The 26695-nt window shown below is 43.6% G+C and overlaps 1 protein-coding gene across 2 annotated transcripts in view; it reads left to right on the top strand.

Annotated features, from left to right (window-relative positions):
- Nucleotides 1-26695, top strand: part of LOC106608656 (regulator of G-protein signaling 12) — an 80462-nt gene that overhangs the window by 51443 nt on the left and 2324 nt on the right. For both annotated transcript variants that reach the window (XM_014206742.3, XM_014206743.3), the window contains exons 4-17: nucleotides 5258-5279; nucleotides 7041-7213; nucleotides 8261-8353; nucleotides 8651-8794; nucleotides 9221-9400; nucleotides 9756-9909; nucleotides 10663-10760; nucleotides 11145-11342; nucleotides 13694-13767; nucleotides 15227-15353; nucleotides 15895-15994; nucleotides 16562-16632; nucleotides 17172-17268; nucleotides 17512-18105. In XM_014206742.3, coding sequence (XP_014062217.3) covers nucleotides 5258-5279; nucleotides 7041-7213; nucleotides 8261-8353; nucleotides 8651-8794; nucleotides 9221-9400; nucleotides 9756-9909; nucleotides 10663-10760; nucleotides 11145-11342; nucleotides 13694-13767; nucleotides 15227-15353; nucleotides 15895-15994; nucleotides 16562-16632; nucleotides 17172-17268; nucleotides 17512-18105 — 2125 coding nt within the window. The remainder of the gene's footprint in view (nucleotides 1-5257; nucleotides 5280-7040; nucleotides 7214-8260; nucleotides 8354-8650; nucleotides 8795-9220; nucleotides 9401-9755; nucleotides 9910-10662; nucleotides 10761-11144; nucleotides 11343-13693; nucleotides 13768-15226; nucleotides 15354-15894; nucleotides 15995-16561; nucleotides 16633-17171; nucleotides 17269-17511; nucleotides 18106-26695) is intronic.

The raw sequence follows: 26695 nt of genomic DNA, 5'->3' as shown, positions 1-26695 counted from the left end.
ATACACAATGGGTAGCCGTTTGATTACCTGTTCAGGAGTCTTATGGCTTGGGGGTAAAAGCTGTTGAGTAGCCTTTTGGTCCTAGACTTGGCGCTCCAGTACCGCTAGCCATGTGGTAGCAGAGAGAACAGTCTGCTGGGGGGCTGGGGTCTTTTACAATTTTTAGGGCCTTCCTCTCACACCGCCTAGTGTAGAGGTCCTGGATGGCAGGCAGCTTAGCCCCAGTGATGTACTGGGCTGTACACATTATCCTCTGTAGTGCCTTGCGGTCGGAGGCCGAGCAGTTGCCGTACCAGGCAGTGATGCAACCAGTCAGGATGCTCTCGATGTTGCAGCTGTAGAACCTTTTAAGGATCTGAGGACCCATGCCAAATCTTTTCAGTCTCCTGAGGGGGAATAGGTTTTGTCGTGCCCTCTTCACGACTGTCTTGGTGTGTTTGGACCATGATAGTTTGTTGGTGAGGTGGACACCAAGGAACTTGAAGCTCTCGACTTGCTCCACTACAGCCCTGTCGATGAGAATTGGGGCGTGCTCGGTCCTCCTTTTCCTGTAGTCCACAATCATCTCCTTTGTCTTGATTATGTTGAGGGATAGGTTGTTATTCTGGCACTATCCGGCCAGGTCTCTGACCTCCTTCCTATAGGCTGTCTCGTCATTGTCGGTGATCAGACCTACCACTGTTGTGTCGTCTGCAAACTTAATGATGGTGTTGGAGTCGTGCCTGGCCATGTAGTCATGGGTGAACAGGGAGTACAGGAGGGGACTGAGCATGCACCCCTGAGGGCCTCCCGTGTTGAGGATCAGCGTGGCAGATGTGTTGCTACCTACCCTCACCACCTGGGGGTGGCCTGTTAGGAAGTTCAGGATCCAGTTGCAGAGGGAGGTGTTTAGTCCCAGGATCCTTAGCTGAGTGATGAGCTTTGAGGGCACTATGGTGTTGAACGCTGAGCTGTAGTCAAGGAATAGCATTCTCACGTGGTGTTCCTTTTGTCCAAGTGGGAAAGGGCAGTGTGGAGTGCAATAGAGATTGCATCATCTGTGGATCTGTTTGAGCGTTATGCAAATTGGAGTGGGTCTAGGGTTTCCCGGATAACGATGTTAATGTGAGCCATTACCAGCCTTTCAAAGCACTTCATGGCTACGGACGTGAGTGCAATGGGTCCGTATTCATTTAGGCAGGTTACCTTAGTGTTCTTGGGCACAGGGACTGTGGTCTGCTTGAAGCATGTTGGTATTACAGACTCAATCAGGGACGTGTCAGTGAAGACACCTGCCAGTTGGTCAGCACATGCTTTGAGCACATGTCCTGGTAATCATTCTGGCCTTGTGAATGTTGACATGTTTAAAGGTCTTACTCACGTTGGCTACGGAGAGCGTGATCACACAGTAGTTCGTAACAGTTGATGCTGTCATGCATGCCTCAGTGTTGCTTGCTTTGAAGCGAGCATAGAAGTGATTTAGCTCATCTGGTAGGCTCGTGTCACTGGGTAGCTCGCGGCTGTGCTTCCCTTTGTAGTCTGTAATAGTTTGCAGGCTCTGCAACATCCAACGTGCGTCGGAGCCGGTGTAGTACGATTCAATCTTAGTCCTGTATTGGCGGGTTGCCTGTTTGATGGTTCGTCGGAGGGCATAGCAGGATTTCTTATAAGCTTCCGGGTTAGAAAGTGGCAGCTCTACTCTTTAGCTCAGTGCGAATGTTGCCTGTAATCCATGGCTTATGGTTTTGGTATGTACGTACAGTCACTGTGGGGATGACGTCCTCGATGCACTTATTGATAAAGCCAGTGACTGATGTGGTGTACTCCTCAATGGCATCGGAAGAATCCCGGAACATATTCCAGTTTGTGCTAGCAAAACAGTCCTGTAGTTTAGCATCTGCTTCATCTGACCACTTTTTTATAGACCGAGTCATTGGTGCTTCCTGCTTTAATTTTTGCTTGTATGCAGGAATCAGGAGGATAGAATTATGATCAGATTTGCCAAATGGAGGGTGAGGGAGAGCTTTGTACGCGTCCCTGTGTGTGGAGTAAAGGTGATCTAGATTTTGCCCTCTGGTTGCGCATTTAACATGCTAATATAAATTAGGTAAAACTGATTTAAGTTTCCCTGCATTAAAGTCCCCGGCCACTAGGAGCGCCGCAACTGGGTGAGTGGTTTCCTGTTTGCTTATTTCCTTATACAGCTGACTGAGTGCGGTATTAGTGCCAGCATCCATCTGTGGTGGTAAATCAACATCCCCGAAAAAAATTATGAAAACTCTCTTGGAAAATAGTGTGGTCTACAGCTTATCATGAGATACGCAACCAAAATCTAGAGATTTCCTTAGATTTTGTGCACTAGCTGTTGTTTCCAAATATACACAGACCCCCCTCCCCCCCTCGTCTTACTGGAGTGTGCTGTTCTGTCTAGACAGTGCAGCGTATATCCCTCCAGCTGAATGTTTTCCATTTCGTCATTCAGCCACGATTCGGTGAAACATAAGATATTACACTATTTGATGTCCTGTTGGTAGGATATTCGTGATCGTACCTCATCTAATTTATTGTCCAATGATTGTACGTTGGCAAGTAATATTGATGGTAAGGACAGATTTCCCACTCGCCATCAGCGGATCCTTACAAGGCACCCCGCCCTGTGTCCTCTATACTTGCGTCTCTTTCTCTTGCCAATGACGGGGATTTCGGCCTTGTCGGGTGTCTGAAGTACATCCTGTGCGTCCTGCTTGTTGAAGAAAAAATCTTTGTCTAATCCGAGGTGAGTGATCGCTGTCCTGATATCCAGAAGCTCTTTTTTGCCGTAAAATACGGTTTCAGAAACATTATGTACAGAATAAGTTACAAATAACGTGACAAAAAACACATAATAGCACAATTGGTTAGGCGCCCGTAAAACAGCTTCCATTTTTTCCGGCGCCATCTTCCGGCGCCATCTATATGATTTATCTCAAGCATTAGCCTGGTTGGAAGTGCCTTGTCTAGACACATCCGGTGGACAGAAAAGTACCTCGTACCTACGGTAAAATATGGTGGTGGATCTTTGATGTTATGGGGTGTCACGTCCTGACCCTAGTAAGATGTCATTTTCTATAGTAGAGTAGGGCATGGCGTGACAGGAGGTGTTTTGGGTTGTTGTATGTTTTCTATTTCTATGTTTAAGTTCTAGTTTCTCTATTTCTATGTTGGGATTGTTTGGGGTTGATCTCTAATTGGAGGCAGCTGATCCTCATTGCCTCTGATTAGAGATCATATTTAAGTAGGGTTTTTTCTCTTCCTGTTTGTGGGTTATTATCTTTTGAGTAGTGTGTTTTCCTCTGCGTCACGGTTTGTTGTTTTTGTATATTCAAGTATTTAAGTGTATTGCATTCAGTTTCACGTTTAATAAATATGTGGAACTACGAACACGCTGCATTTTGGTCCGCTCCTTCGAACAGCCGTGACATGGGGCTATTTGCTTCCACTGGTCCTGGGGCCCTTGTTAAGGTCATGAACTTTACCAAGTAACAGGACAATTTAGCCAAAAACTTGGTTGCCTCTGGCAGGAGGCTGAAACTTGGCCAGCAAGACAATAACCCCAAGTACTAATCAAAATTCACAAAGAAATATTTAATGGACAACAAAATCAACATTTTGCCATGGCCGTCGCTGTCTCCGGACTTGAACCCCATTGTAAACCTGTGGTTTGAATTGAAGAGGGCAGTTCATAAGAGCAGACAAAGGATATCAAGGATCTGGAAAGATTCTGTATGGAGGAATGGTCAAATATGCCTTCAAATGTGTTCTCCAATCAAATTTTAACATTTTAGAAAAAGGCTATATCCTTATCCCTTTTAGAGATATTTTGAAATTACTTGTTAAACAAAATCTCTTCCTCTGAGCAATTGTATTATTATAAAATATTGAATTTCTCAATTGTTTTCAGCGTACAATACAGCTCAGTATTTGTATTATTTATTATAAAGAGTTTTTTTTGCTCATCTTTACTAAGGGTGCCAATCATTTTGGAGGTGACTGTATCTACCAGCATGTTCACGCTGAAGTGGCTTCTCATAACCTCGTAGGGATTCGGTCTCTCTTTCTAAATGAATCCTCCAACACACTAATTAATAGTGTGTTCTTGGACAAAGCTGAACGATGCTCAACTCATTTCCTCTGCTGCATTTGAAAATATTTGCCTTTCAGCTGTAAACCTTTATTTTAGCCTTACTAAACCAATGTTAACAGATATCCCTGTTTTTTTGCCATTCTCTCACCAGCAGTCTTCAAATTGTTTGCTAAGTAAACATTTGTAGCTGCTGCATAAAATCAACCTATTCTTGTGAAGAGAAGAGACCATTTCTATAATAAATATGCCAAAAATGAAATTCCAGGAGTGTGTATTCATTACAGAAACCATTTACCGTTTAAGAAACAAACGGAAACAAACAGGGAGGGACCTACTTGAATTTGTCCAATAGAAACTCTTGTTTGCATTTTCCGTTTGGAGTAAACAGACAAAACGTTTCGCAACAAAATCGGCATAATGATTACACCCAGGCTTTGTGTTTTTTTTGTTTTTGTCTTTCCAAAGATGCTTGTCAGAATTGCTGATCACTCTGTGGCCTATAGTCTTATATAGACTTTCATTGCCCACTCAGCCCCTGAATTAGCATGTGAAAAGTGGCCTATTAGTGCAAGCAACGGCCGCTTACTTGGCTCCTCATGATGACTTCTAGTCTGACCACCACACCAGTGAGAGGGAACATGCCACTTGGTGTGTGTGTGTGTGTGTGTGTGTGTGTGTGTGTGTGTGTGTGTGTGTGTGTGTGTGTGTGTGTGTGGTGTGTGTGTGTGTGTGTGTGTGTGTGTGTGTGTGTGTGTGTGTGTGTGTGTGTGAGAGAGAGTGTGCATCTCCGAATGTGTTCATGTGCTCCGAGTGTGTTTTTGTGTGTCCAAAGCGTGTGAGTCATAGATAGTGAGTGTGTGTGTGGTGAGAAGTGGGACCCATTCTTGAGGTGTGAGCAGCTGTGTGTGTGTGCAGAGGCCCTGGGCTGGATACACCCACATCCCACAATAATAGCCACACACACACACACACACACACACACACACACACACACACACACACACACACACACACACACACACACACACACACACACACACTGGTGGGATGCCTGGAGAGACATTCTGTGCTCAGGCTCCAGTGGTTCCTTGCCTCAGAGCAGGAGGAGGTCATGACGGCATCTTCTCACTCATGTCTCTCTTTGTTGTCTTTCAGTCGGCTGCTTCCTCAGAAGGTGGTGAGTACATTTCTCTTTTCCTTACACTTGTTCTTACATTCACTTTATCTGTGATGACAGAACACAGCACATATATTTGTTTCCTGCACCTGTATGTACTAGGCAAAGTAATACGCTTTAAGTTGAGTTCAACGAAAGTGTTCCAAAACAAGCATGGGCCAAATGGGGCGTTTTGTCCCTCCATGGACTTTTTTGTTGAACAATAATAGTCACTTTTTGTGTGCCTTTGTCTTGAATGCGGCTTTCTGCTTCCTGTATGTTTGCTTTTTATTGTGTGTTTATTAAGCTCTCCACAACACGCAACTCTGAGGTTATTGAATAAAACAGGCTCACAGAATATGATGTCAACCTATTTATTTACGACCTCACCAAAAGGCTCTTGTGCAAGGGTTTTAGGACAGGGTTTCCCAACTCCTCGAGTATTCCAACCAGCACACATTTTTGTTGTAGCCCCAGACAAACTCACCTGATTCCACTTATTGAGGGCTCGATGATTAGTTGAATCAGGTGTGCTTGTCCGGGGCTGCAACAAAAATGTGCGAAGTTCGGGACACTGGAGGACTGGAGTTGGGAATCACTGTTTTAGGATAGGGTTTGGGCTTGGGTGTTTGCTGTCGGTTCCCCCTTTCACAGACGTTTAATAATGTTTGCTGAACGCCATGTTCAATGGAGCTGTGGTTTTGGAGGAGCTGCTTAGCTCTTTCAATGAGCATGTGGCGAAGAAACGCTATGCTATTTATCCTGAAAACCACCTCATTAACAAAGCAACACAGGACCCATATTTGCTCTCTGCTGGCAAACTCAAGATTCCAAACCATCAAATCTAATACGGCTAACTCCAAACCAAATATCATGTCAATATCATGTCACTGAGGTCGATTGGCAGAGCTTTGAAATTAAAATATAAACAAATGTCTGGGACAAATTGATTGGCGCAATAGAAAATGGAATACGTCTCTTGCGTCTTTTAATGGGAGATGTGAAGGCTTGTAAAAACCAGCTTGTTTTATGCCTTTACAACTCTGCTGACACCTACTGATTCAGCTGGGCGAGTTGGCTAACAAAGGCATGAGCTTCTATAGTTAGACTGTATCCCGAGGCATTACTCACAACATTGTAAAGTAGTCAGTCACGAACAGTCATGATTCAGTGTCCAAGTTGTCATGTAATATTTGCAATAGCATTTAGAGGCTACATTGAATTATTATTTGTCCCGTGCTTGTGCATGCTTATCAGTGATCAGATACCCTGGTGCTGGAGGCTATGGATTCATCTGTGTAGTGTTTTCAGAAAGCTCCTAACAGGGGCTTAAAATTCCTCAATTCCCTTAGCATTGGCAGATCGTGAACACTCCTCTTGCCTGACATTGACCATTCAAGAGCATTTTGGTAACAGACCTTACTGCCTTCCTTTTTGTGTTTTTGTTATTTTGCTTTCTGGTTGGTGGGACTTTGAAATGGGCATCTGCCGCCATAATAGCAGGCACTAACTGTGAGTCCTTGGAAGTACTTGTTTAAATAGGCCTATTTCTCTAGATTCCACAAGCTATTCCCTTCTTTTGAGTGGTTTTGGACTAATATCATTTTCTCCCCTATCTTTGAACTAGCTTAGAATTGTGTCACTGAATGAACTTTTTCTCTGCTGTAGACTATGGTGCAGTATTAAGGCTGTTGTTGTCAGAACAGTCACTGTCAGAACAGGTCTGGTCCCTACTCCCGTTGTCCCCTAACCACTTTCCCTACCATTTCCCTCTCTCTCCAGACCATGGTGGTGGTGTGCAGCTCCAGGGCTGCTGCAGCCAGAGCAGTCTGAACAGCAATGGCAGTCTGCCCGGCGCCGGCAGCCTCAGGAGGCTGTCAGAACGCCGGGTGGCCAGCTGGGCCGCCTGCTTCGAGCGCCTGCTCCAGGACCCCATTGGCGTCCGCTACTTCTCAGTATGTACAGTAAAGAACTCTGGGAAATTGAGTTTTATTTTAGTTCACATCATTTTAGTTCACTGTTAGTTTAGTTATGTGATCTGAAACCCAACAAACTCAACAGTCCATTATCTCTCTCATTCTCCATTCTGTTTGATGAAATCTATACTCGTCTACCTCAGACACCCAAAATTATGTTTTAGTTTGCATGTTACGTGATGTTACAGTTACCTCTCTCATTCTCCATTCTGTTGGATGAAATCAATGTGAAGCTACCTCAGACATACAGGGGTATTCAACTCTTACCCTACGAGGTCTGGTGCCTGCTGGTTTTTTGTTCTACCTGATAATTCATTTCCCCCACCTGGTGTCCCAGGTCTAAATCGGTCCCTGATTAGAGGGCAACAATGAAAAAACGCAGTGGAACTGACTTCGAGGTCCAGAGTTGAGTTTGAAGGCGTTAAACCATTCTCTTCTTATGGAATAGAAGCAATAGTTAACTATATAGTGTTAGGTTCTAATTATCAGAGTAAGAACTCGATGGACACTATGATAGCTTAAACCAAGTTTATTCTTCCCAAAGGATCGAACAGTTGAACCGACAAAAACATGTTTACAATAGTGGTGGTATATGTACCCCACTTTGGATGGAGTCTCCTCCTTCTCGCTAAACATTGTATCTTTATTGCTAGGCAGGAAACTAAGTGATACAGGTAATAAACCTTTCCTTCTCCCTTAACGTGACCTGAGTTCGACCCCCTTCATCACTAATCCATGGCTCTCTCCCCTTATCAATGCCTGCCACATATGATCGTTTTCCCTACACTCAGTACATTCCAAGCTTAATTGCACCCACCATATACCTTCCTCCTACAGATAACCATCTACTTCTGGCGTAGACCCTCTAAACCATAGCACTCAATATTTCAACAGAATACCTGATAATTAACCTTATTTCAAGTTTAGGTGTTAGAACCCAGAATCCATCAATAGCCAGTCAACACTGGACCCGAACATTCCATGCTTACTGCAGGTATGATAAAGCTGTTGTTTGTGTTTCCACAGGAATTCCTCAAGAAGGAATTCAGTGAGGAGAATATCTTGTTCTGGCAGGGCTGCGAATACTTCAGTCATATACCTGCAACGGACAAAAAACAGGTAAGGTTCTTCCTCGTACACATCACCAAGACCAAACCATACTTTCCTATCTAGTCCATAGGCTTTGGATGTCATGGATTGATTAAAAAAGAGCCCTCAATATACTGGACATGTCTGCGTGTCTCGACAGACAATTCCTTGGTGCCCTTAGAAGTGCTGGTTGTGCAGCACCTTGTGTGGCTGAGTGAGGATCTGTGTGTAAAACACCAGAATCAGTCCCCTTCATAACAATGGACTAGGTTATGTCATAGTTGTTTGTGTGTGTGTGTTTTTAAAACATCTTCCTCTCCTCTCCAGCTATCCCAGAGGGCAGGGGAGATCTACAACAGCTTCCTGTCCAGTAAAGCCACCACGCCGGTCAACATCGACAGTCAGGCCCAACTGGCTGACGACGTCCTCACCTCCCCATGTCCAAACATGTTCAAGGCTCAGCAGTTACAAGTGAGAGGACCAACTGCCTGGAACTCTATGTTATATTGTTGAATAAAGAATAATATATTTTATTGTCAACCCACCCTTATACACACGCACACGCACACGCACACACACACATAAGGCTATGAGCAGCACAGTGTCAACTGCCGGGGCAGCACTGCTGGAACAATTTTTATTATTCAGTGTAATCTGCCTGTTTCCAAAATGGCTCTTGTGCTTTACCAAGGTCAAACACAAACTGGCATCCACCCCCCCCCACCCCCCCACACACACACAAACTCACAGGCCTGTACAACGTCAGTGTAGATCTGTCCAATGTTGTTACAAACATGACTTAATCATAGCTATTACCACATATGTCATAACACATGTCATAACTGATTGTGACCCTTCATAACACCAGACCCTTTTCTATCCCCATTTTGTCTGTAGATCTTCAACCTGATGAAGTTTGACAGCTACTCCAGGTTCCTCAAGTCTGGCCTGTATCAGGAGTGCATGCTGGCCGAGGTGGAGGGACGACCTTTACCTGACCCCTACCAGATCCCCTGTAGCCCCGCCCCCTCCAAGCACAGCGCCAGCTCCTCCCTCTCCCTCTCCACGCCCATAAAGGTACCTGCCTTGTACTAAAGTAACCTTAACAGCCCAAATAGTATCTGCTATTGTCTTAGTAACCATCGCAAATGTTTGTGTCATTCGCCTGTGGGATGCACATTTTGTGTTGTAGCCAGTATAGGTGTTTGTTAACCTTCAAAACATCAGGGTCATATTCACTTGATACCAAATGGAAGGAACACAGACCAAAAGGGACTACCTGAACTTGTCCAATAAGAAACTCATTTTCCATTGCAATTTTTATTGTTTCTAAATGTTTTCAATAGAAAAACGGTTTGCTACATTGTGCACTAATGTATACAACCCAGGTGTTAGACATGTTGTTTGAACTAGTTGTTTTGTTGACCAATAGGAGGCCAGGAAGCAGAGGTCAGGAAGGTCACTAAATGACGACCCCGGAGAAGAGCATGATGAGCATAAGAAACGGGGCACCTTCTTTTCTTGGTCCCGGAACCGGAGCTTCGGGAAGGGACCCAAGAAAAAGGACATTGGAGAAATCAACCTCGGTCAGCAATCCTCAGTCATAGAAGTTAATCTTATGTATTCAATTCAAATAACGTTTTTTTCCTGTGAGGGAACTTCTTGTGTATGGTTTCAATATTGACATGAAGCTTTCTGGCATGCATTATGTTCTTTGGTCAGGCAATACACAGCACAGCACTGCATGCTTCTGAAGCGGCATTTGAAATGGTGTTTTGAGCTTCATCTGATTTATGTCATTGGCGATGTTATGCAAATGTTTTTCCTTGATAGTAGCTTGTCTTTTAAGGGGGGGAGCTGTGTTGTGACGATGCATGGATAGTAGCTTGTCTTTTATGTGTAGCTGTGTTGTGATGATGCATGGATAGTAGCTTGTCTTTTATGTGTAGCTGTGTTGTGATGATGCATGGATAGTAGCTTGTCTTTTATGTGTAGCTGTGTTGTGATGATGCATGGATAGTAAGTAGGGATGGGATGATACCAGTATCGTGATACTAGTTTGTATCGTGGTAAAGAAAAAAACCACAAAGGTAAACAGCCTTAATGTTGGAAACAAACATCATTATGTTGTCATCCAGAGTCACATTTATTTATTTCCCGAGCTATAGCACACAATATTGTACATACAGTAGGTTTTTAAAGGAACAAATAGTTATGTCTGCCTCTTGTTCTCATTTTGCATGGAAAGAATATCGCAATACTGGTGCGTTTTCTGTGTATATGTGGAATGAGTTCCTAACTGTGACCTCTGACCTCCCTGGCCTTCCTGTGTTGGGTAGATTCCTGGAGCAGCAACGGTCGGAGGGAATCACAGGGCTCCTTGTCCTCAGGTGCCAGTCTGGAGCTGGCCACTTCCTGTTCAGCGGGCAAGATCGAGGTAACATCTGCATGCACGGCCAGGCCAGGTCACCATGGCAACGCTGAACCAAGATAGCTCTGTAGTAGAAGCAGACATTATACAGATCACGACTCTGTTTAGTTTCGTGGCATGTTGCCAGAAAGTCCTCTTGACTCGGGTATGCCGCTGTCAAAATGGTTATGACAGGTGTTATATGAAACATATGACTTAATGGGGGTTCATTTCAAGGTTCAGACGTTCAATGTAGTTTCTTTTACCCCATAGGGAGATTTGTTTGCAGACAGGACGAACATTAAACACTACATACAATACAAGACATAGAGACATTGTTGCTGTTTTTAACTCTTGGTCCTCTCTTGCTTCTGTTGAGTTTTATCTCTGACTATGGTTTGTCCTGTGTAGGGGGACAATCGTCACTCAGTGCCGGTGTGGGACAGGGTGTCCTCCGCCAAGCACTGCAATGTGACCTTGCCGGATGGCTCGTGCTCCTCTGTGACCCTGCGGCCGGGAGCCACCATCAGGGAGGTGCTCCGGGTCCTCTGTCAGAAACTCTGCATCAATATGGTCGCCGTCGACCTCTTCCTGGTGGGAGGAGAGAAGGTGAGGGAAGCACACTGATTCTTACTGTACATCTCAATGTGGATTTAGAGTGACATTATCCAGATTCATTGATGTATTAAGTAGGGCTGTCAAATGATTCAAATAATGAATCGAGTTAATGGCATTATTAATCGTGATTAATCACAATTGTAGAATTTGCTCAAATTTGGCACTAAAGAAAGATTTTTCCATTTAAAAAGCAGTGCATTGCGTTACTGGTAGGGCTGTTGCAGTGACCATATTACCGCCACCGTCATATGTGATACTGTTGAGGTTGAGACTGGTGTTTTGCGGGTACTATTTAATGGAGCTGCCAGGTGAGGACTTGTGAGGCGTCGGTTTCTCAAAAATCTGCAGTTTCCAGCTACAATAGTCATTTACAACATTAACAATGTCTACACTGTATTTCTGATAAATTTTATGCTATTTCAATGGACAAAAAAGGTGCTTTTCTTTCAAAAACAAGGACATTTTTAATTGACCCCAAACTTTTGAACGGTAGTGTATGAGCCCGCAAAAAAACCTGAATTAAAATAATGATTGTGCCATTATACAATACATAGTCTAATAGCCTGCCGCATATTACTCACGGCAGAAAAACATACAAAAAACTGATTTAAGATGTCTTTGGTGTAAGATATAGTTGGTCTAGCCCAGTGGTTCCCAAACCTTTTACAGTCTCGTACCCCTTCAAACATTCAACCTCCAGCTGCATACTCCCTCTAGCACCAGGGTCAGCGCACTCTCAAATGTAGTTTTTTTGCCACAATTGTAAGCCTGCCACACACACACACTATATGATACATTTATTAAACATAAGAATGAGTGTGAGTTTTTGGCACAACCCGGCTTGTGGGAAGTGAAAAAGAGCTCTTATAGGACCAAGGCACAAATAATAATATTATAATAATCAATAATTTTGCTCTTTATTTAGCCATCTTACATATAAAAGTTTTTTTGTTCATCGGAAATTGTGAATAACTTACCACAGGTTAATGAGAAGGGTGTGCTCGAAAGGATGCACATAACTCTGCAATGTTGGGTTGTATTGATGAGAGTCTCAGTCTTAAATCATTTTCCACACACAGTTTGTGCCAATATTTAGTTTTCATGCTAGTGAGGGCATCAGTGTCTTAACAGCGTGATTTGCCAATGCAGGATACTCTGAGCGCAGCCCAATCCAAAAATCGGGCAGTGGCTTCTGATTAAATGAGGTTTTCACAGAACCGCTTGTTGCAATTTCGATTAATCAGATATTGGTAAGTGGACTGGAGGCAGGGCATGAAAGGGATAAGAATCCAGTTGTTTGTTTCATCCCTTTTGGGAAAGTACCTGCGTAAATGCGCACCCATCTCACTCAGATGCTTCGCTATATCACATTTGACATTGTCTGTAAGCTTCATTTGCACACACAAAATCATACAATGATGGAAAGACCTGTGTGTTGTCCTTGTTAACGCAGACAGAGAAGAGCTCCAACTTCTTAATTGTAGCCTCAATTTTGTCCCGCACATTGAATATAGTTGCGGAGAGTCCCTGTAATCCTAGATTCAGATCATTCAGGCGAGAAAAAACATCACCCAGATAGGCCAGTCGTGTGAGAAACTCATCATAATGCAAGCGGTCAGACAAGTGAAAATTATGGTCAGTAAAGAAAACTTTAAGCTCGTCTCTCAATTATTATTTTTTTTGTCAATACTTTGCCCCTTGATAACCAGCGCACTTCTGTATGTTGTAAAAGTGTTACATGGTCGCTGCCCATATCATTGCATAGTGCAGAAAATACACAAGAGTTCAGGGGCCTTGCTTTAACAAAGTTAACAATTATCACTGTAGTGTCCAAAACATCTTTCAAGCTGTCAGGCATTCCTTTGGCAGCAAGACCCTCTCGGTGGATGCTGCAGTGTACCCAAGTGGCGTCGGGAGCAACTGCTTGCACCCGCGTTACCACTCTGCCCCTGAACAAGGCACTTAACCCACTGTTCCCCGGTAGGCCGTAATTGTAAATAAGAATTTGTTCTTAACTGACTTGCCTAGTTAAATGAAGGTAAAAAAAAAAATAAAAAAAATATGTAATACAAGATTTGGACTAGAGGCACACAGTCTTCAGCGATTTAGCTAAAAACGCAAGCGTTGACTGTAGCTGTGTTCCATGTTGGGTTCTGCTCCGAAAAGGTTCCGTGCGGAAACACGTGTGCTTAAAAGGTTCCGTGCAGTGAATTAATGGAGCCGATTAATGGCTTTTTGGATAAAAGCGTCTGCTAAATGGCATATATATTATTATTATATTGGTTAGGCATTGCTTCATGGCATTATGAGTAGGTTTTCATGTTGTTTTCAATTTTGTTTAGCCTTTAGTGCTGGACCAAGATTGCATGACCCTCAGCTCACGGGACCTCCGAATGGAAAAGCGCACCCTGTTCAGGTAATAGCAGATGCATCTACTGTATACACTACATGGCAGAAAAGTATGTGGACAACCATTCAAATTAGTGTATTTGACTATTTTAGCCACACCTGTTGCTGACGTGTATAAAATTGAGCACACAGCCATGCAATCTCCATAGACAAACATTGGCAGTAGAATTGCTCGTACGGAAGAGCTCAGTGACTTTCAACGTGGCACCGTCATAGGATGCCACCTTTCCAAAGTCAGTTTGTCAAATTTTTGCCCTGCTAGAGCTTCCCCGGTCAACTGTAAGTGCTGTTATTGTGAAGTGGAAATGTCTAGGAGCAACAACAGCTCAGCCGTGAAGTGGTAGGCCACACAAGCTCTCTAAACGGGACCGCCGAGTGCTGAAGTGCGTAGCTCGTAAAAATCATCAGTTCTCGGTTGCAACACTCACTGCCGAGTTCCAGACTGCCTCTGGAAGCAATGTCAGCACAAGAACTGTTCCTCAGGAGCTTCATGAAATGGGTTTCCATGGCCGAGCAGCCGCACACAAGCCTAAGATCACCATGCGCAATGCCAAGCGTCGGCTGGAGTGGTGTAAAGCTCGCCGCCATTGGACTGGAAGCGCGAGGAAACACGTTCTCTGGAGTGATGAATCATGCTTCACCATCTGGCTGTCCGACGGCGTAATCTGGGTTTGGCGGATGCCAGGAGAACGCTACCTGCCCAAATGCATAGTGCCAACTGTAAAGTTTGGTGGAGGAGGAATAATGGTCTGGGGCTGTTTTTCATGGTTCGGGCTAGGCCCCTTAGTTCCAGTCAAGGGAAATCTTAACGTTTCAGCATTCAGTGACATTATAGACAATTCTGTTCTTCCAACTTGGTGGCAACTTGGAAGGCCCTTTCCTGTTTCAGCATGACAATGCCTCTGTCCACAAAGCGAAGTCCATACAGAAATGGTTTGTCGAGATTGGTGTGGAAGAACTTGACTGGCCTGCACAGAGACCTGACCTCAACCCCATCGAACACCTTTGGGATGAATTGGAACGCCAACTGCGAGCCAGGCCTAATCGCCCTACATCAGTGCCCGACCCCACTAATGCTCTTGTCGCTCCACCAACGTTCCAACATCTAGTGAAAGCCTTCCCAGAAGAGTGGAGGCTGTTATAGCAGCAAAGGGGGGACCAACTCCATATAAGTGCCCATGATTTTGGAATGAGATGTTCGACGAGCAGGTGTCCGCACATATAATGTACCTTCTATATTATTATATCTCTATATCTCTCTCTCTATATCTCTCTCTATATATCTCTCTCTCTCTCTCTCTCTCTCTCTCTCTCTCTCTCTCTCACATTCCACCCTTTTTATTTACCAATTTAAAATTTAAAATAACTCTTCGCACCTCCATTCTATTCTCCCAAGAGAATCTTAATGAAATCCTATGATTGGGTAAGAGAAAGTATCTGTATATTTATTTTCCCTCTATTTTTAGGCTGGACCTGGTACCCATTAATCGGTCCGTAGGCTTGAAGGCCAAACCCACCAAACCCGTTACTGAGGTGCTGCGCCCTGTCGTGGCGAAGTATGGCCTCCACCTCAACGATCTGGTGGCCAAAATAGTAAGTCTGGCTGGGTCGCCTCGAGGTTTTCTGTTTGCAGCTGTGTATCCAACCCACCCCAGCGCTTCTGTAGAGCATGACAGTGACACTGGGTGGAGTCTCATTGGCTTGGAAGGGGGAAGGAACCTCATGCTCTTCAAATGTTACTGGGTGGTTAGCTCATTCTGACTCAACCAGCCTCAGATTTTGCAGAGAGAGGGCTATAATTATGAATGACTACACTCCTGAAACATGAGGGATGAAGGGGGTAGAAAGACTCCTCCCTTTCCCCAAATCCTTGCCAGTTAGTTGCTTTATTTTTGTCCTGTGGTGTGTTTCCAAGCATTTACCCCAGTATTATACAGGAAGCTAAAGCCACATTCTAAGTAGAGCGAGGGCTTCCATGTCTTACATGGTTAATGATAGTACACAGAAGTTGAGATGATACGCTAAATGTTTGAATGACATGCTAATATGGCATCATCCTAATCTGTTGAAATGGATGGGAACATGCTAATAATGCTAGCAAGCTAACTTGCTAAAATGTTGTGTATTTTGACAGAGTGGAGAAACGGAGCCTTTAGACCTAGGGGCGGCCATATCCAGCCTCGACGGTTTGCGCATAGTGCTGGAAAGAGCGGATCCCTCTGCTTCAGGGAAAGGTAAAACCGCCACCACACCAAACTCCAAAACACAAGAGACAAGGTCAACCAACCCTGAAGAAGGTCACTGTTTCCACTCACTCCTACAGTGACCTTGCATGGTCCCAGTTTGTCTTGCCAGTGTAACCAAGCTAAGAATGTACCACAAGCTCACTCCACAGCTAGCTTGAAATGTCATCGTTTGAGCTATCCAATTGGTACCTGTTGTATAGCTCAAACGGTTTGCACGGGCAGTCTAGTTCAAGCCCAGTCAGAGGTAGGTTCAGGGAGGCAGCGCTACATGCTAAGGTAGCACACTGTCCATAGGAGTTAGCAAGACGGCACAAACAGATCTGGGACCAGGCTAACAGTGACCCACTGGCATACTCAAACCCCCAATCACCCTAAGATAGTGACTGGACAAATCCAATGGCAACATTTTTCCAATGTTGACCTTGCACTTCAGCCCATCTGTTTCCAGGAATTCAAACCACTCTTGTAATCTATGTCCTGTTTTGTTGTCCCACTTACTTCTAGTGATAATGGCTCGTTGGCTCAGATTCACCCCCATGTTGTTTTTCTCTATAGATTCCAAGTCCAAGTCAGCCTCCTTGAAAGCCCATCTGCCATCTTTGACCAGCAGGAGTCTTTCAGCAACAGTAAGGAGACTTCCTTCTTTTATCCCTGTTTCCACTTTTCTCAAGTATCCTTAAACTTCTAAATGTGCTGTCTCCGGCTCCCCTGCTATGCTGCTTCTTAACAATTTAACGTCACATAATAATTGCTCAAGTGCTCTACTCTACTTTGTTCCAAGTGGTTTCCTTGCTTGAATGCTGGCTGCAGCTGACTTGAACACTGACTGACCCCCTGCTTTGTAGTTCAGCCTCCAGGTCGCCTTTATAGTTGAGACCTGACCTTGTCCCCTAGGGATATTACATTAACTTGATTTACTAAGCATCAACGAAACAACGCGCATCAAAGAAACAACACGCATAAAAGGAACAACGTGCCTGTGTTTTATGGTTGTTTTGGGGGTTTTCCTTTACTTCTGAATATAACAGGGCAACAGGTGCAAACACTTAAACACTCACAGTGTAAGTCAATCTGTCCGGGATGTGTCGTAGTGGTGTTAGTACAGGGCATGCACAGCTTCCTCCCTCCCCCTTAATGGAGTGCGTTGTTATTGTTGCGTCTGCAGGGAGATGACAGGTCATCAGGAAAGGCAAGCGGACCAGACCCGTCGCTTCCTACGGAAAAGAGAAAACCGAAAAAGATTAATATAGATGAAGCTGAAGGTAAATCATCCCCCTCTCTTTCTACTCTGTGGTGGCTTCTCTGAGCTTTGCTTCGCTGCGTCACCAACACCATCTCTTTGGCATCATTCAAAGGAGCCTTCAACCTTCACAGTTATCTCTCAGTGCAGCGTGGGGCTGTGTACTGTACACGTTAAACTAACTAATCCCCTTTTTATCTGACCTGTTTCCTTGTTCTTGGGGAGGGTTTTAGGAATAGGAAGTAACTGCTTTCTCTCTCTTTAGAATTCTTCGAGCTCCTGAGCCGGGCACAGAGCAGCCGGAGAAATGCCCAGAGAGGCCTCCTGAACAAAGAGGACCTGGAGTTACCTGACTTCCTGCGGTTAACCACCTGCTCCCCCTCCACTGCCTCCCTAGGCGCGACTTGCTCCACCCCCACCTCCATCAAACAGGGCCAGGGGGCAGGCAGGGTGAACGGGATGGGCGGCACCCCCGCCCGGGGTCCCCTCAACGCCAGCCTGCGCTCCGAGAGCCTGGACTCCTCCCTCAGCAGTGCCAACGGACACTCCCACTCCGCTGTCGGGCGCAGGGCACTGCCCCCAGCCCGCCACCCAATACCCACCTTCGGCGCCACCCTCTCCCCCATCCCCCGCCTCTTGGAGGCTAGAGGCCCGGGCCTCAGAACGCTGGAGGAAGACACCCATGATGACCTGACTCTAGTGGGAGAGGGGGACATCAACAGCCCCAACAGCACCCTTCTGCCTCCCTCGCCGATGCCGCTGTCCCACGAGGCCAGCCTGCCCGAGGCTAACTTCACCCCTCCTGCGCCCTGCGCCCAAACCTCCCAGGATGGATGTGGGAATGGCCAGCCCAGCTCAGGTATTTCCACATTGTGACTATGTATTAGTGTGTTGGTGTGTGTGTGTGTATATGTGTTTGTGTATGTGTGAGAGATGGAGAGTGTGTGATCGTGTGTGTCTGAGGGTGACCTGACTTCCAATGACAACTCATTTTATACTGACTTCAATGCACTTTATGTACAACTGCTCTCTCAGTTGTACCCCAATCATTTTTACTCCTTTGAATACTTTCTAATAAACATAGATAGCATTGTTTGTGGTCACTTTCAATAGTAAGTTGAGTTCAATTGTAAATAGTGATGTATATATTTAGAAATGAATGACATTTACATTGGAATACCACTGAACTGATGGGTTTTACAACCTAACTGAGATTTGAGGTGATAGTAAACCGTAGAAAGTTTCCTATTGTTGTACCTCAGAGTATATGAGGATACAGATTTGACCCAGGTGAATAAACTCTCATTATACATTCATAATGCTTTAATGGTCAAAATGACAATTGTCATTACAATCCATGAAAAATAGTCCTACTATAATTTCACAGCAACCAATTCTAGCAAGCTACAATTACTATGCAGGTGTGAATTGTTTGGTTTGATTGACTGTAATAGAAAACCTGAAAGATTGCCATGAGTCACAGCCAGCATTCATGTCAGTCAATAAAAGCTCTCTGCTTGCATTGTGAGTTTATAATTGGTGTGTAGTTCTCTGCCCACTACACAGCTACAGACAAGATAAAACTAAACCAAAGAGTTCTGAAATTGTTATTTGAAAAGATGATCATGTACTTTGTATTATTTGTATTGAATTATTTGAATTGAAAAGCTGTATTTTCTTCCATCCCATCATCTAATGCAATGCAATTCAACAATGCCAATAAGTATTTCACTCTGGTTTTAAAATTCAATTCAATATATAGAGAAAGAAAACTAAAATTGTTTTTTTTCTTCACAAAATGGTGATAATTATAGACAGTGATGATAGAGCTAGTTTAACATGAACGGTATCATTGTTGAATTGCATGTCACACTCTGTTTGGAATCATCCTCTCCTTCTGTGGATGCCTGTTGTAGATAATCATGAACATTCATTCTGTATCTGTGTTTGATTAGATCTAATAAATGTTAGACCTGGAATCACATCGTCTGTCTTTTTACACGTTTGTAATCTCAAATTCAGTTACTACTCCATGTCTCCTCTTCACCAACTTTCCCCAACACGACCTACATCGCTTTCATTTAGTTTGTCTTCCACCTCCTTCTCCCTGTCCTGTTCATGCATGCTAGCTGCTTTGTCTGTGCACTTCTGAGAAGTTTGTGGCGTCTGTGTCTGGGTAATTCAGATTTTTGTGGTTGTGTTTGTGTGTAATTCTGATTGTTGTGTCTGTGTGAAGGGGTCATTCGGTGTTGTGTTTGTGTGTAATTCTGATTGTTGTGTCTGTGTGAAGGGGTCATTCGATGTTGTGTTTGTGTGTAATTCTGATTGTTGTGTCTGTGTGAAGGGGTCATTCGGTGTTGTGTTTGTGTGTAATTCTGATTGTTGTGTCTGTGTGAGAGGGTCATTCGATGTTGTGTTTGTGTGTAATTCTGATTGTTGTGTCTGTGTGAAGGGGTCATTCGGTGTTGTGTTTGTGTGTAATTCTGATTGTTGTGTCTGTGTGAGAGGGTCATTCGATGTTGTGTTTGTGTGTAATTCTGATTTGTTGTGTCTTCTGAGGGATTGCAACATTTCTGTAACTTTCCCAAAATGCCCAGATTTTCCAGAACTCCTGGTTGGAAGATTATTTCCTCTTGATTCCAGGAATCTTCCAACCAGTTCTGGAAAAAAATGTATTTACTGTAATGTACCTCATCTAATGCTTTTAGTATGAGCCGTGTATATCTGTATCACTCCTGGATTTTATTTCCCATACCCCCTAGCCACTGGTCAGTTTCTCGTTCTCCACTATATACAGTAGGACCTTTAAGTGAGGTTGATAGTCATGGTGATCCAGAGAAGTTGGTGAATGCAGTCAACTAACTTCTGATAATTGCAGTTTTAGAGTTCCAAATGATTTTGTTGCTCCTGATAACGGCATGCTCTGATTGAATGCACGCTGCCACAACAGTCCCAAATGAATCTAGTTTCACCTGTTCAAACACCTATTAAAATAATAACAACACACTTTGAAATCCCAATTTAAAAGTGAGCCTTATCCAGCTGTGCTGTTTGAAGAACTGTACAGCTAAAAAAAATCTATCAAGAAGCAAGACGGCTAGAATTACATAAGGTGTTTACATGTCTCAGCTCATCTATTTAGTATGTATTATGATCCCCATTAGCTGTTGCCAAGGCAGCAGCTACTCTTCCTGGGTCCAAACAGGATTTAAACAATTACATCACAACAAAACAAAACAACAGCCTACGTCATAAATAAAACAATACATCATACAGGACATTATTACTCTCTAATTACAAATGTACAATACTACAATACAGCAATATTACAATGTGTTTGTTTGTAGAGTGTCTGTGTGTGTCTCTCTTTACTGTCCGTGTTTTGAGGTGAGGTTTTATGTAAAAAAAAAAAAAGATTTATCTGCTCACTTGAATTACTACGTAGAGGCATGTAGTCATGGCTCTACGTAGTACTGTGCGTTTTCCCAGAGTCTGTTCTGGACATGGGGACTGTGAAGAGACCCCTGGTGGTATGCCTTGTGCGGTATGTATGGGTGTCTGAGTTGTGTGTTAGCAGTTTGAATAGACAGTTCGTGATTTCAACGTGTCAATACCTCTCACAAAGACAAGTAATGATGCAGTCAATCTCTCCTCTACTTTGAGCCAGGAGAGATTGACATGCATGTTATTGATATTAGCCCTCCGAGTACATTTAAGGGCCAGCCGTGCTGCTCTGTTCTGGGCCAACTGTAATTTGCCTATGCCCTTCTTTGTGTCACTTGACCATATAACTGGGCAGTAGTCCAGGTGTGATAAAACTAGGGCCTGTAGGGCGTATTTTGTTGATTATGATGTCAAGAAAGCAGAGCAACGACCTATATGTTTTGACCTATATGTTTTGACTTATATGTTTTGACCATGCCAGTTTACAATCAAGGGTTATACCCAGCAGTCTCCTAAACTTGCTCAATTGCCACTTTATTCATTACAAGATTTAGATGAGGTTTAGGGTTTAGAAAATGATTTGTCCCAAATAAAATGCTTAAAGTTTTTTTTAAATATATTTATTTATATTTATTTATTCTAAAACTGACTGCAGCTCTTTGGTAAGTGTTGCAGTGATTTCACTTGCTGTGGTAGCTGACGTGTATAATGTTGAGTCATCAGCGTACATAAACACACAGACTTTACTTAATGCTAGTGGTAGGTCATTAGTAAAAATAGAAAAAAGTAAGGGGCCAAGATGGATACCTTGAGGTATGCCAAACTATACCTGGTTTACATTAGAGGCTTCCATTAAATAACACCCTCTGTGTTCTGTTAGACAGGAAACTCTTGAAACATGATATGGCAGAGGATATAAAGCAAAAAAGTGTTTTCAGCATCTGACCTGGGTTCAAATAGCATTCATTTTGTTTCAAATACTTAAGCATGCACTTGATCAAACTTGTCTGATGCAATGGAACCAATGGAATAGTCCCCAAAGTGCAAACCAATGGAATAGTCTTCTGAAGTGCATCCATTATAGCACTCCAGGCAGGCTCAATCAAAACATTTAAGTATTTGAATGAAAACAAATTATGTTTAACCCATGCCTGCAGCTCAAAGGGTGGCACACTTCAAAGTACACCGAGTCCATCACTCCGGAGGACACGACGTGTCTAGCCCTGACCTTTTCTAAATGGCTCTGTCAATAGATATCTGTAAGGTGATATGTGTACACAAGATGATACGAGTGGGTAGAATCAGACTCACAGAGTCTCTCTCTGCTTGTCTTTTCTGGTTACTAAGCGCATCAGCCTGATTCTGCCACATTAGGAACCATGGTAACAGGTCCGCCTTGCATTAGTTGACTGTGCTGCTGCAGAGAGAAACTGTTGCTATTTTTGTGGGGGGGGGGTGTTCTTTTTCTGTCTCTGTTCTCTCAAACTCTCGCTCTCACTCACTCACTGCCCGCTCCAAGCTAAACAGAAAGTCCCTGCCTGAAAATGCATAGAATTTTTGTTCTTTATTATGCATGCAGTATTTATGTTCTGTTCTTTACCTGTGCCTTGCGGAATGCTCTTGCTTGCACGACAGCCAGTACGCATCTGTATGCATGACAGCCAGTACGCATCTGTATGCACGACAGCTAGTATGCATCTGTATGCACGGAGGAACGCGGCATGCACACAATTAGTGACAGTACATCTGAAAGGTACCATTTTTATGTCACATTATGATGGCCTGGAATGAATTACCTTTGACCTTTAAAAAAGACAAATTGACACATCATCAGAGAGAAATAATTGTATGCAGTGCATCAAGCACATTTCTGAGTAAACTCAAATAATTAGATGTTGTATCATTCATTTACATATAAATGCAATCATCTCGCACTTCAGTCAATCAAACTACTGTCTTCTTAATAATCAGTGGGATGAGTAGAAATGAAATCATTTCTCTGTTAGTTTATGTTATGGCTACTCTCAAGACTCCCATCCTCTGCTGGAGAAAGTGTTTTCCACAGGTTAACAGACGCCATATATTACAAACCAAAGGATTCATCTAAGTAGGAGCCAAGGGTTTATGTTCCCTGGAGTTTACTTATTAGAGTTGGAACGGAGTAGCAGTGGAATGAAGTTCACCTCCACTTTGGCTTAGATGTTAATTAACTAATATCTGTTCAAGTTTTGGGCTCCCGAGTGGCGCAGTGGTGTAAGACACTGCATTTCAGTGCAAGAGTGTGCTGCCCTATGGGCGCACTGCAGTACCTGGTTCGTATCCAGGCTGCATCACATCTGGCCGTGATTGGGGGTCCCATAGGGCGGCGCACAATTGGCCCAGCTTCGCCTGGGTAGTACGTCATTGTAAATAAGAATTTGTTCTTAGCTGGCTTGCCTAGTTAAATAAAGGTAAAAAAAATAGGATGAAAAAGCTAGTGATGTTCTCATACAAACACAGAAACCCCAGCTGTAACTCAAACATATGTCCCAGTTAAAGCAACCTCTTCCAGCTGTTTCTGACTACAGGTAGGCCCTAATATTTGTGTTTTTAAACTGAGGGGTTTTGGCAAATGTAACTAATGCCAATAAGGGTGGTTTTGGGTAGACTGGTCCCAGATCTGTCGTCTCCTCCTATAACCTGGTCCCAGATCTGTTGTCTCCCCCTATAACCTGATCCCAGATCTGTTTGTGCTCTTGCCAACTCCATTCTTGTCATTGTCCAGCCAAACATGCTTGCATGACAATGAGTGTGACAGGGAGTTGGCATGATAGCATCAACAGACTGGCACTCAGACAGAGAGATTCTGTGGTCCGCTCCTATAGGATATCCCAGTTCAATCCCTGACTACGGCATTAATGTAAACTTATGATGAAAAACAAAACACTCAGGTCTGCTAGGGTCACTCCACCTAACATTTGAAATAACAATCAATTTGACCTCATGATTGTGCTTTGTTGAGATACATTTACCGTTGTAATATCTCAAATACACTGTATAATCTGATGGGTATCTTAATAATGTGTTTCCTTTCCATGTCAAATCAAATGAGGGTTGCGCAGCTGGTCAGATAAACTTGAATTGGTCAGATTAACATGTATTGGTCATTATTTGTTTAATTCTTTATTTTTGCCCACTAGAGGGCGACAGTATATAGTATAACTGTTCCTCCTCCACCATTTAAGGCATTAATAACCTCATCTACCATACTAGGGCTTTTGAGGATAAGCTCAGAACTGTTCAGTTTTCTAGTCATAGTAAAGAACCAATGCATAACATTTGACGCCGTGGATTGGTTATCATATTTTTACTGTATTTATCAGAGCAAGTGCATTTTTTAAAAAGGACCCATTTCACTGTTAGTTTACACCTGTTGTTTACGAAGCATGTGACAAATACATTTTGATTTGATTTGTATAGTGATTGGTCCTGATTCTAAGACTTTGTGATATCATTGGCCTCTCACACAAACGTTTTCATAAATGGGACTTATTTGTCATTGCTCATATCCACAATTTAGAACGGCTTTTATACTTTCAAATGCAATCAACCACTTAGGCACAGGGCTTAGCGTTCAACCCACTGCACCATAACAACAAAATGAAAAGGTGACAATCGTAATACCGGCAAAAAATAAACGTCAATAGCTTCAAATGATTGAGAATTCTGTGAACCCTGTGTGCCTGAGGGCATGCCTGTGTGCCTGAGGGCATGCCTGTGTGCCTGAGGGCATGCCTGTGTGCCTGAGGGCATGCCTGTGTGCCTGAGGGCATGCCTGTGTGCCTGAGGGCATGGCTGTGTGCCTGAGGGCATGCCTGTGTGCCTGAGGGCATGGCTGTGTGCCTGAGGGCATGCCTGTGTGCCTGAGGGCATGGCTGTGTGCCTGAGGGCATGCCTGTGTGCCTGAGGGACGTGGTGGCTCGAACCTCCTTTCATCTCGCTTTAGGGTTCACTGGCTGCGTCTCAAATGGCAACCTATTCTCCATATAGTGCCCTGGTCAAAAGCATTCCACTATGTAGGGAACATTGGGAAGCAGTCTGGCTGACACACCTGTAAGCTGGATTCGCCTGACCCTCAGTCTGTCTTATCATCAATCTGGCAGCAACCAGGGGGCTTTGGGGCTGATCTCAGCCAGTCTGAGCTGTGCGGCTGGTTCTGTTCCAAACTGGCCCTGGGGAGAGCTGGTCTGTCTGGGCTAGTCTGGTGCCCTAGGACATTGACAGAAGACACCTGACAGACAGCCAGCAGGCTCATGTTAACAGCAGTGCTAAGACAAGAATTACACCTCTTAGCTCAACTCTTTAATGAGAGCTAGACGTTTATTCCAAACCACTTCAATCGCTCAATATACTTACTTATAATTCCCACTGTAATAATTTGATGTTGACTATTATTTGAAGTAGCTTCATGAGACAATTTTGAGCACATAAACTTTTTAAGTAGGCCTACGCTTGGCAAAGAGGTCGCTGTGTGTGTTCAGCTGTGAGAATGGGAACGACGTGGAGATTGTGTTTCTAATACTGCATCGATTCTGTGAATCAGAGGCGTAGGAGCTCAGAGGGTGTATGTGTTGGAGTCACTTAGACCTTTTGTTTAAGGGCCACAGGAGGGACGAGGATAAATATTACTCATTGGAACTGTAATATCACAGTTACAGATGGAGCATCATCATTTGTTTCACTACTGGATTGGTTTCATAAATCAACTATCTTCTCACTCTTGAACCCTCATTTCCTTTGTAGGAACATTCTCAGCAACAAGAGTGATCAAATTAAGATCCTACATCTGTAGCTTTGGACTCGACTCACACTCTCTCAGTATCATGGAGATGTGTTACAGCAGAACTGAATGAGTCAGCGAACCAATTCTTCTAATGTGATGTCTCATTACGTACACTGGCTTCAGTGCAGATATTCTTTCTCCATCTGTGATAGTCACTCTTGTCAACACTTGTCAAGATAAAAATACAGCTAAGAAAACTCACTGAAATGTGCCATGGCCATAGTGACACAGCTCCATTCTGACTACAGACTTCAATCTGGATCCAAAAATGCACCTTTGATAAAGTTCTGTGTTATGTACCTCTGTTTGACAGTGTATCATCATATCAATGCAACACTGCTCAGTTTTTGCACAAGTGCCACGTTTGGTTGACATCCAACACGTCTAGACCATAGTAGTCGAGTGTACACAGTGGACCTAATGAATAACCAATAAGTTAAACAGTGTCAGTTTGTTATTTTGAAGCTAAGCAGACAAGCTGAAAGGCACGCATAGTTCTTGTTATGGTTGAGATGGTTTCATGTTGTTAGATCATAGTGCGCAATGATCTGAACTGGTCCTGGACCAGAAGCCATCAAGCCAAAATACTCTGAGCCTGATGCTTTGTCACCTACGGGTCACTGCTCTGAGATCAGCTCAATGGACAAACTGCATTTCAAGGGTCAGAGCTCCATCATAATGGAGACGGAAAAAGCTCTTCCGGAGGGTTTCTTAAAAGGTTGTGTCTGGATTTTCTCCCCTCCCCCTTGGTTCCGCTGTTCACTCTTTTTGTCCTCTACCATCAAAAAAGGGCGTATGTCAAGACAACCCACTGGGCACAGATGTCAATTCAGCATCTATTCCACGTTGGTTCAATGTTATTTCATTGAAATGAAGTTGATTCAACCAGTGTTTGCTCAGTGGAGAAGCGCTGGTGGCCCTATGACTCTGTTTTACACTGATTATAACATGGATGATCAGATCCTCTGAAAGACTTTGTATATTAGACAAGGGAGGTGTTAGACAAGTCATACCACATGCACTGCAGTAAACCGTCAGTGAATCATTAGCAACAGTTTTGGGGAAGCTATACTAAAGCTACCCTTAATGAAAACATAGTTTACTTAACTGAAGTTACTTTGAAAAAGTAGTCCACTACATCCAAACTACTTTGTGAAAAATTGTCATTTGTAAATCTGAATTG

The sequence above is a fragment of the Salmo salar genome, chromosome 07 (genome assembly GCF_965601325.2).
Source record: "Salmo salar chromosome 07, fSalSal1, whole genome shotgun sequence".
NCBI lineage: Eukaryota > Metazoa > Chordata > Actinopteri > Salmoniformes > Salmonidae > Salmo > Salmo salar.
This window is presented reverse-complemented; position numbering and strand designations above follow the sequence as displayed.